At 25.0% G+C, this 10,965-nt stretch overlaps 2 protein-coding genes and 2 long non-coding RNA genes across 5 annotated transcripts; 3 read left to right on the forward strand and 1 right to left on the reverse strand.

The window, feature by feature from the left end:
- Positions 1-250: 250 nt before the first annotated feature.
- LOC130668389 (innexin inx2-like) lies at positions 251-2,341 on the reverse strand. 2 transcript variants are annotated; one of them, XM_057470661.1, is made up of 4 exons: positions 2,210-2,341; positions 1,965-2,113; positions 707-1,871; positions 251-630 (listed from the first exon to the last, which is right to left on the reverse strand). In XM_057470661.1, exon 3 carries the CDS (start codon positions 1,817-1,819, stop codon positions 713-715), a length of 1,107 nt encoding a protein of 368 aa, XP_057326644.1. In that variant the 5' UTR covers positions 1,820-1,871; positions 1,965-2,113; positions 2,210-2,341; the 3' UTR covers positions 251-630; positions 707-712. The 2 variants fall into 2 exon arrangements, with proteins under 2 accessions (XP_057326644.1, XP_057326645.1); XM_057470662.1 differs by having other exon boundaries at positions 1,998-2,265.
- Positions 2,269-3,880, forward strand: LOC130668390 (uncharacterized). The gene is made up of 4 exons (XM_057470663.1): positions 2,269-2,469; positions 2,608-3,029; positions 3,117-3,352; positions 3,449-3,880. Exons 2-4 carry the CDS (start codon positions 2,629-2,631, stop codon positions 3,511-3,513), a joined length of 702 nt encoding a protein of 233 aa, XP_057326646.1. The 5' UTR covers positions 2,269-2,469; positions 2,608-2,628; the 3' UTR covers positions 3,514-3,880.
- A 3,381-nt stretch (positions 3,881-7,261) lies between these two features.
- On the forward strand, positions 7,262-9,491 carry LOC130667778 (uncharacterized). Its single transcript, XR_008989887.1, has 5 exons — positions 7,262-7,496; positions 7,585-8,135; positions 8,208-8,533; positions 8,628-8,810; positions 8,912-9,491. It is a non-coding gene; the product is annotated as an uncharacterized LOC130667778 (long non-coding RNA).
- Positions 9,492-9,500: 9 nt separating this feature from the next.
- Positions 9,501-10,733, forward strand: LOC130667777 (uncharacterized). The gene is made up of 4 exons (XR_008989886.1): positions 9,501-9,687; positions 9,768-10,128; positions 10,185-10,413; positions 10,503-10,733. It is a non-coding gene; the product is annotated as an uncharacterized LOC130667777 (long non-coding RNA).
- Positions 10,734-10,965: the final 232 nt, after the last annotated feature.

Below are 10,965 nucleotides of genomic sequence, written 5' to 3' on the forward strand. Positions count from 1 at the left end.
TCTTCGTTTAAAAGAAAACAAATTTTTACTGTCCTGCTACTTTCAACATCATTATCAAGTATCATTTCTTTAGAGTGATAAACAAATATACAGAAAAATACCTTCTAACATTTATGGTAGTACAGTAATTGTATCTTTATTATCATTTTATTTTGTTTACATTTTTCTTATAAATGTGTTTTTTATATACTTCAGTAATATTCTACTGAATATAATATATAATTAAATGTAATGAATTTTATTGATACCCTATGCATATAAAATTCTTCACAAACGTTATAAACAAAACTTACTATGAAAAATAATTACTTATAATAATGGATAAAAATAATATAATAATTATATGAAATATATAAATTTCTAATATTATATAAATGTTTGAATAAATAGTATGAATGTATGAATTGTCGTATTGAATAAATGCATAATACTTATAGATTTGAAACTATTGAAGTAAGGTAAGCAGTACTTATTATTCAAACAAAGTAATAAAGAAAAAAAACCTAATTAAAAAGAAATAATTGTTATTTACGTACGTGTTTAAATCTAGATCAACTTAAACTTTAAGCTTCCATCGTATATTCTGCTTCGTTGTAATATTGAATTAGATTTTAAATATTTTAAATGAATCTGAAGCAAATAGTAATTTTATAAATTTAATGTATCAATAATAAAAAAGTAAATAACAAAAAGAAAAATGTTTTACTTTTGTTCAAGCAGTTAAATGGTCAGATTTGTAGTCATTGCGGTCATTTAACTTCTTAGCAACATCAGCAATCAGTTGTCTGTATTTATGTGAATCTATGTTCTTGCTTAGTTGGTAAAAAATAAACCAATCACCAATTTCAAACTCTCGAGTAATTATGTATATATGATGTGATAATGAAAGACGAGAACAAGCGCTTAAAAGTTTAGCACGAAATTGTCTTGGTCCCATAATAACAGCAATACGATAAATTAAACTCAAGCCACTCAAAATTCCAAGAATTATAAACCAGAACCAGATGAAAATATAAATTTTTTCATTAATAACATTGAGTGGTAATACACATAGTCCGTCAATTTTTTCAATTGTACCAGAACTACCGAACATATGAAAAGAACACTTGGTAATTTTAGGAAATATACGTGACATCGGATCTATTCTATCGTAAGATTCCATTTCAGCGAATTTAATAACGTCCATGCCGTAACTTCTAAATTCACCATCAAGAAATAAATCTATTAAATAAATCTGTCCAATGACATTTATAAAATTCAATATTTCACACAGAAAAAAACGATATGCATAAAAATTTTGTACTCCAGTATTTTCAGTTAAATAACTAACTAATGATTGATAATTCTTTTCTGTTTTTTCAGCATCGCTTGTAATAGGACAGTTGAGATCCTGCATCAGCATTTTTATCCTACCACCTTCCCAAATTTTCCATAGATAACGTGGTATGTAAAATAATATACCTTGAAAGAATAGCATAAAACAAACCCACTGGTAATACTTGTGATACTTAACGCCTTCGTTGGATCTGCCAATTCCAACACCTGGATATACAATATTCTTGCCAATGGTACCAGTCAAATTGGGCATCGTAAAGGTAGAAAGCACCCAACAGTAAGTATCCATAACGTTTTGTGGTATTTTATCATTACCACTAGTACAATCAATTGGATCTCCAACAAATTGTTTACACGTGATCAGTACGGAAAAAACGACAAGTAAAATCATCGTTGCCTTATAATGTAAACGAAATACATTGTTGTCAATACACACCTGATCAATTTTTAGCAAACCTTTTACTTTGCTCAGTACTTCGAACATTATCAATTGTATTTTTTTATTTAAAAAAAAAAATATGTTTTTTTATTTCTGCCTAAAATAATTAATCATTTTTACGTTAAAAATAATTATTTTTTAAAACATATTGTATTAATTTAATAAAAAATTGACGTGCATTACTACTTACCACACGTTTTTACGTTTTTTTTTATTTCCGTACCTTTTTTTTCCCTTCTAACAAACCACAAGCTATTTACAAAACCGTAAGTATGTACTCTGTAAATGTATTGTGCTTTTAGTTTTTTGTCACGTGGTACGAATTATTGTCAATTTAATCTAAATTACATCGGACAATAAAAATTAACCTCAATAATAAAACTTAGTTTTACTTTCTTTTATTTTATTTGTAATATAATTACAATAACTTATTACTTTTTTTTTTGTTTTTGAAGATCTGTTCCAAGTTTTCTTTGTTCTTTGTCCTTTTGTTGCGTGTGTGTGTGTGCGTAGACCGTGTACGCATCCCCACTTCTTACTCAGTCATCTTCGAGTCTTGTGCCATTATAAATGATACCAACTGTTGCATTTATTGTGTATGTATGTATATGTATATAAATATATTTAATATACATATATTGCATTATTGTGTATACATTATAAGGTAAAGGATACTTTATTATTATACAACAAAGGTAAATAATTTATTTAAAATTTTAATAATAAACATTATTTTGGATAAATCTATACATTTATATAGATAAATTTAATTAATAATAAAATATAAAAGGAAGGAGATGAAGTTAAACTTATTATTTACATCATATTTAAAGGAAAAATTAATTATATAAAATATGAATAATTTAAAAGAAATTAGGAGATATTTAGAAGAGAATAAAGATATAAATCTACTGTGTACTTCTTGTGAGAAAAGTTCAGCAAAAATAATATCAATTTGCGAAGATTGTAAAGAACTGTTATGTTTTAATTGCCATTATGTTCATAAGAGCACACTTAATTTGAAAAATCATGTAATTATATTTTTAAACAACACTACAGTCTTTGAATTCGACGATACTGAGTATAAAAGAAGATTAAATGAACTGGAGAGTGAGTATGAAAAAGAAAAAATCGAAATTGATGCAATGTATCATAAATCTAAAAATGAATTAAAAGAACGTAGAGACAAACTTTTGAGAGAATGCATCGAATTTTATAAAACACAAAAGGATGAGATGAAAGCCATTTATGAAGAGTAAAAAAATTTATACTTTATTTATTTATTTTGTTATTATACAACTGAGAAATATGTAATTAATTAATCATATTTTATTTGTTTTAGGGCCAAGATGAATTTGATAAAAAAGATTCGCGATGTATATAAAGATTTATTAGATTCAGAACATCATGATTTAATATCAAATGTTTCTAATAATTATCAAAAATCATTATCGATACAAGTAACTAATCTGAAGAATTCATCAAACAATGTCGAATTGTCTATTACTAATGATAGTAATAATAGAAGCCTATTTGACGAACTAATTAGTGAATTGTATGAAGAATTGAAACAAGAAGGTATTGTTTAAATATCTATGTCTTTTGTTGTTATTATTATAATACTAGGAATAAATAATGAAATGTTTTTTTTTTTTTTTTTTTTTTTTTCAATAGAAAATTTTGTGTTTGATATTGCAGAACGCTTTACTAAATTGAGTATTACAAGCTCAGAAATTTAACTCATTAATAATTAATGCACAAAAAAGTTTCTTTTAATACTTTTATGTTATAAACTTTATATTTTATGAGTGTGAAGTAACTGACAAGTGGGAATTTTTTAATGGTCCTGAAGTTAGCAGACATTTAATAATTAAAAAAAAAAATTTTTTTTCCACAATTTAATTATTAAAAAATAAAAAAAAAAACTAGTAATATGCACATGTAGAAAATTTGAAAAACTATAGGTGCAATTGTTTTAAATATAACTTAATAATTGTAAGTTTCAGTATAATATTTTTAAAATTTTCGAATAAATAAAAAAAATTTCAGTAGAATGAAAATTTTAAAAATGCGTATTTAGATCAATAAAAAATCAGTACGTGAATTTTTTTTCATTTCATCATTTTAATTAATTAATTTATTTATGTCTGCTACACATTCACTTATTATAATTTCATAATTATAAAAAAAATTATTTTTAAGTACTAAAATCAAGTCTATTCTTTTGGGGTTTAATAATATATAGCTATATATTTTCACATATGAAAATATATATATTTCAACATTGACATCATTGTTAAAATAAAATTGTTCGTTATATAATTATTATTTATTCATTTGTTTAATACATATATAATAGGGTGATTCAAAAAATAACGAGTTTATTTTTTTTTCTCGCAAATAGGTTCAAAAGTTTCATTTAGATAAAAAAAGACGCCTGTGAAAATTAGAGCTCTTAATATTAACATTAAGAGGTTCCGCATTGCACTTTTCTATTTTCCATAAGAATAACATGGAAAAAATTTTTTTTGCATCTTCTGATTTTCATAAGTAGCCAACGATGCGTCATAGGAATGATAGGCAGGCACATTTTTGTAGGTAATTGAATGCTTTACAAAAAAAGTTCTGAATTCATATTAAATTTCGTGATCTTTTTACTTTACCGGCAAAACTATCAGACCTATTACAAAATGTCGTGGGACCTTTTTTGTAGACAATTTTATTTCCTACAAATTATTTTCAATAAAGTTTTTCCGAATTCCACATTGTTTTCTAGTTATTTTCTTTTTAATGTCAAGCTCATAAAAAAAATAGTATTCTGATCGATTTTAGGAGCTTAACATTAACATAAAAATAAATAGAAAACAATGCGGAATTCGAAAAAACTTTATTGATAATAACTTCTAGAGAATAAGATTGTCTACAAAAAAGGTCTTATGACATTTTTTGATAAGTCTGGTAGTTTTGCTAGAAAAGTAAAAAGATCTCAAAATTCAATATGAATACGACTTCAACCTCTAAAATAACTTTTGGACACATAGATTTATAAAAAAATGATACGAATTTTTTTTTGTAGAGCATTCAATTATCTACAAAAATGTGCCTGCCAATCATTCCTATGACGCATCGTTAGCTACTTATGAAAATCAAAAGACGCAAAAAAAATTTTTTCCATGTTATTCTTACAGAAAATAGAAAAGTGCAATGCGGAACCTCCTAATGTTAATATTAAGAGCTCTAATTTTCACAGGTGTCTTTTTTTATCTAAATGAAACTTTTGAACCTGTTTGCGAGAAAAAAAAACGAACTCGTTATTTTTTGAATCACTCTAATAAATATATAGGGCATTCCACGCCAAATGGACCACTTTTGAACACGACCCCTTTAGATTTGGCTGAATAATTTTTCGCTTTTTCTACCCCATCAAAAACGCTTCTCATAATTTTTTCAAATTTTTTCACCCAACCAAAAAAAAGTTATAAATTTTTGAAAAAAATGATTTTTTTAAATTTAAATAGCTATAACTTTTTCAAAATTCGACTGACTGAGACGTTTTTTTTTTTTTCGGAATTTTTGTTTTTAAATTTACTTTTCGAAAGAAATCACAAAAAATTACTGCAACTTATCTTCATTGTTTTTTTGTAGATTTTTGGAAAAAATAAAAATTTTTTCGATGTTTACCATTTTTGAGTTTTGATTTTTTTCTTTTATATAAAACTTTGACATTTTCTACAAGTCCTCAAATTTTTTCAGAGTGATATTTTTTCGATTTATATTTTTTTGTTTCCAATTGAAAAAAAAATTTTCTTCAACTAGCCTTATTTCTCATAACACCATGCTTAAAATTTTTGATAGTGCTCAGAGAACTTTTAAATTTAGAAAGAAAATAAAAACAATAAATTTAAATGGTAATCATCGATATAATTTGAATTTTGTTCGAAGAATCAAGTTAAAAAATAGAAGGACTTTCTGAATAATTTTTTCATATTTTTTTCTGAAAACTACATTCAAAAGCGAAGAAAATAGAAAAAAAGTTTTCGTTTGGTTCATTTTTGGACAAATGCTGGGAATTCAAAAAAAATTCTTTTGAGTGTAAAACTAATCTTACTCAAAAGAATTTTTTTTGAATTCCCAGCATTTGTCCAAAAATGAACCAAACGAAAACTTTTTTTCTATTTTCTTCGTTTTTGAATGTAGTTTTCAGAAAAAAATATGAAAAAATTATTCAGAAAGTCCTTCTATTTTTTAACTTGATTCTTCGAACAAAATTCAAATTATATCGATGATTACCATTTAAATTTATTGTTTTTATTTTCTTTCTAAATTTAAAAGTTCTCTGAGCACTATCAAAAATTTTAAGCATGGTGTTATGAGAAATAAGGCTAGTTGAAGAAAATTTTTTTTTCAATTGGAAACAAAAAAATATAAATCGAAAAAATATCACTCTGAAAAAATTTGAGGACTTGTAGAAAATGTCAAAGTTTTATATAAAAGAAAAAAATCAAAACTCAAAAATGGTAAACATCGAAAAAATTTTTATTTTTTCCAAAAATCTACAAAAAAACAATGAAGATAAGTTGCAGTAATTTTTTGTGATTTCTTTCGAAAAGTAAATTTAAAAACAAAAATTCCGAAAAAAAAAAAAAACGTCTCAGTCAGTCGAATTTTGAAAAAGTTATAGCTATTTAAATTTAAAAAAATCATTTTTTTCAAAAATTTATAACTTTTTTTTGGTTGGGTGAAAAAATTTGAAAAAATTATGAGAAGCGTTTTTGATGGGGTAGAAAAAGCGAAAAATTATTCAGCCAAATCTAAAGGGGTCGTGTTCAAAAGTGGTCCATTTGGCGTGGAATGCCCTATATATATGCATATAATATTTTCTTATATATATCCTTTGATTGGTGTATTATTTTTTTTTTAAATATATAATTATTGTTATATAATTCTATATAACAACTATACTACTATGTACAACTAATAATAGTTGATAATATATAATATTAACATGTTTTATAACTTTATCAATCTGCTGCAATAAAATCTGTTGGTGTCAGATTATTGCAATTAATCATTGGCACAAATACAAAAAAGTTATTTTTTAGTGATAATAAAAATTGTATTAGAATTGATATATACATATTTGTACTGTAGTTACAATAAATTACACTTTGATCTAGCAACATGTCGCTTTGACTTGAACATAATTTCAATCAAATTATTTTAATTATTCTTTAAATCTATTCGTTTATTGTTAAATCAGGTAATTATATTAGTTTTAAAATATGAGTTATAAAAATAACATTTTAGTTGTGTGATTCCATATCTTTTTTTTCTGTTGTCCAGATTCTGCTTTTCACTCCTGTTTTTTTCTTTGCGCAATTTATAAATTCAATACAGAACAATCCATGGTTGCTTTAATATTCTTTATCTTAAAATTTTTTCAAGCCCCAGTACAAATTTGTTCATTTATTTTTCCACAATATTATCTTCAACCTTTTTCCAGATCTTCATATGTTGCTTTTTATCATTTTCTCTAACCTTCTGGCTCTTTTCATCTCATTAAATAAATAAGTGTTTCAAATCCCCTTTTCTGCACCTTTAGTTTGTAGATCTATTTTTACAAGTGTCTCATAAATTATAGTGATGAAATTTTTTTAATAATTCAAATGATTCAAAAATTTTGAATTTTGCGCGCTGATGATATATAAAGTCTTCCCAGAAAGTAAGTAGCTATCAAGAATCTTCGGAAATTTTCGGTTTGTGATGTTAATGTGTAGTAACGGCGTGAAATTAAACTTGTTTTTTATTAGTAGGGATAAAAACCGACGGTGACTTACTCTCTGAGAAGACTTTAAATATTTATTCTAATCATCGTAAGGTTATGAGAACACAAGAAGTCGACTATAAGGAACAAAGAATTTAATATTTATTTCTTTATTCTGCTTTCATATCTTTTCTTTTATGCCAGTTGATCTAGACTTTGTTACGTTATTAAAATTTTAATGGAATGATAGATATGAAGTAAATTTTGTTTTAATTAAAAACAAAATAAACAATAGTTGACAACATGGATACAAACAGCACAGATGACAATAAAAAATGTATTTCAAATACATTTAGGAATTCCATAATGAATAATGAGAATGAAAACAAAATTGGCTGTTGTATTGATAATTATTCGAGCAAAATGTACTTAGCGTGTGATTATTCGAGCAATAATGAATACCTTGGTTTCGATTGCTGTTATGATGATATTGTTGATGAAGTGATTGACAAAAAAGATGTAAGAAATACAAGAAATCACCTGAGTTGCAATTTACATTCTACTGAAATAATAAGATGGTATTGTTATCCATGTGAGGTTAGATATTGATGCTTATTAAAATGATTATTTGTTTATACCGTTTTAAAAGTTATTTAATTTTTTTTATAGCAACTTATATGTATTGAATGTCTGTTAACTGCCCATGAAACTTTAAAACACCGTTATGAAAATATAACTCAAACTGCGAAATTCGTTTCAATAAAAAGTTGGCTGATATAGTTTTACAAAGTAATAATCAAATTAACGAATGGAAAAATACTCAGTTATATGAAAAAACTTTGCGTGAAATGGACTTTCAATATGTCCAGGTTGAAGATAAAATTAATGAAATCTACGAGACTTATACGACTATTTTAATAGAGATAAGAGTCTAGTTAATCTAAGAGAACTACGTGAAAAACGTAAAACTGAAGTTGTTGATGCATATATCACAAGTATTAAGCAGTGCATTCTACTGAAATTTAAAATGTTCATTTTTAACCAACTGTGAATACTTTAATAACTAACAATTATGAATATTAATTTTAGAGTGAATAAATTTGTCATGGGGATCAAAGAAAATGTACAGAAGAGTACATCAAGTTACTTGAAGGGAGAAAATTACTGGGATAATATCAACTTCAAGGCCACACTGTAAATTTTCAATTTAATCCAAGATGTTTTGAGAAAGTTATTAATGATTTTCATGAAATTCGTGCGAAAGATAAAATCGTAATCAATTTCTATACATGGCTATTTAACTTTTGACAACTAAAATTTACCTGTCTAGCAAATTAAAAAAAAATAATAATTTTTTTATATTTTATTTACAGAATAATTTACAAAGAATTTATCATTCATCTAATCCTTTCATGAACGAATTGACAGAGACTCAAAAGTTAAAACTTGAGCAGTTAATGAATAATAATCTGATACTTGATTAAAATAATATCAATCAAGATGCTGATATTAATTCTTCAATATCAAATAAGCAAACGGTTACTAATACAAATCTTAATATTGAACATCATCCAGAAGAAAAGTTGAGCGTTTCTAATAAAATTAATTCAACTTGTTCAGCTGGTTAAGATCTTGTTATTATTTCACTAATATGATGAATACACAATTTACAAACAAATAAAATAATAATATACATATGTTACATTCTGTGAAGTTTCTAATGAATCACCAATAAAATATGTGTTAGCTGGAAACATTGACAAGAGACAAAAAATATCGATGAGGCTTCAAAGAAGAATTAATGAATTTCCATGCCCGCAAGATCTTTGCTTGAGTGAAAATGGAGATATTATAGTAGCACCCGATGAAAAAAGATTTTATACAATTGTATAAAATTATATACAAAAAATGGCCCGATCCAATTGTATACAATTGTATAAAAATTGTATACAATTCTATACAAAATGTATACAAGTCTATATAATTATATAAAACTTTATACAAATTATATACAATTATATATAATTGCAATATATAGAATTGTATACAATTGGATCGGGCCATTTTTTCTATTCAATTATATGTAGTCTATATATAATTGTATAAAATCTTTTTTCATCGGGCAGACACAAAAAGCCATGAAATTAAAGTAATAAAATTCAAAAAATAATACATGTTTAATGAAACTTAGTTTTTTATCTTAATACATTTTGATATTTCAATATTCAGATATTTGATAAGGACGGTAATTTTAAATTGAAATTTGGAATGTACGGCGTTAAAAACAGTTATTTTATATATCCAAAATATGTGACGGTTTTCTTGAATAATTCTCACAACAAAGGAAATATTGTTGTCTATGATAATATCGATTGGAATCCTAGATTGCAAATTTTTGCAAATGATGGAGTTTTTTTGAAGTCTGCAATTTTTAAAATTATGGATTTCTTGAAAGCCCTTGCTATGACTAATAATGATCGTATTGTAGCTCTAGACCAAAAAGCAAACAAATATTCGTTATTCCTGATATTTTGGTTATTTAAGAGAAAATTGATTACCAACAGAGAACCAATCACTATGGCTATTGACGGTAATTTGATCGGAATATATTTTAGAAAAACTTATATTGTTGGTTGTTTTTTTTAGGTAAGGAAATATTTATTTCTGATAAGAAAAAAGTCCGCGTAACATTTATTAATAATGAAGGCCAGTTTTTGGGTCACATTGGTTATAAAAATCAAAGCTGACCCTCACCAGGAATTGGTTTTGTCAACGATACAATTCTAATGTTTTACTGATTCCAACGAATTTCCAGCTCTATGAATTTTCAAAAAATGGTAGTTGCAGCTTCTAGTATGAATTGAGAGATATACAAGTAAAATTTGAATTTAATATCTGGTTTATAAAATTGATATTCGAAATATTTTATGCTTTATTTATTATAAAATTTGATTTTTTTTACAGATACTACAATCTGGTAGATTTGAGATATCGTCAAATGGTTCGTTAGTATTGTTAAATAAAATGAATAATGAATTGCTCATTCTAAAGATGTAGTCACACATCATATAAGCGTATATTATATAATATACTATTTATATGATTACAACAAAAATTCTTATGTATTTAAATCACCAGCCATTAACGAAAATCAATTAAACTTATAAATCAATAATTTATATCCATGTATCCTTTACGGCTAATTCTTTTAATGACTTTTGTAATTTTTAATAAAAATAACTTATAAAATTTTAATTTAATGAATATGTATTTTTATTTTAAAGTAAATGAAAAACTAGTAAGTTATCAGATGAATAAATATTAATTAATTTAAATATTTCAATTGACAATTAAGTTATATTTATTTACTAATCTTAGGAAGGTGTGAAGCCACCCTTGTAATTATCATTTGTAATAATGTACATAC

The sequence above is a fragment of the Microplitis mediator genome, chromosome 5 (assembly GCF_029852145.1).
Source record: "Microplitis mediator isolate UGA2020A chromosome 5, iyMicMedi2.1, whole genome shotgun sequence".
Lineage (NCBI taxonomy): Eukaryota > Metazoa > Arthropoda > Insecta > Hymenoptera > Braconidae > Microplitis > Microplitis mediator.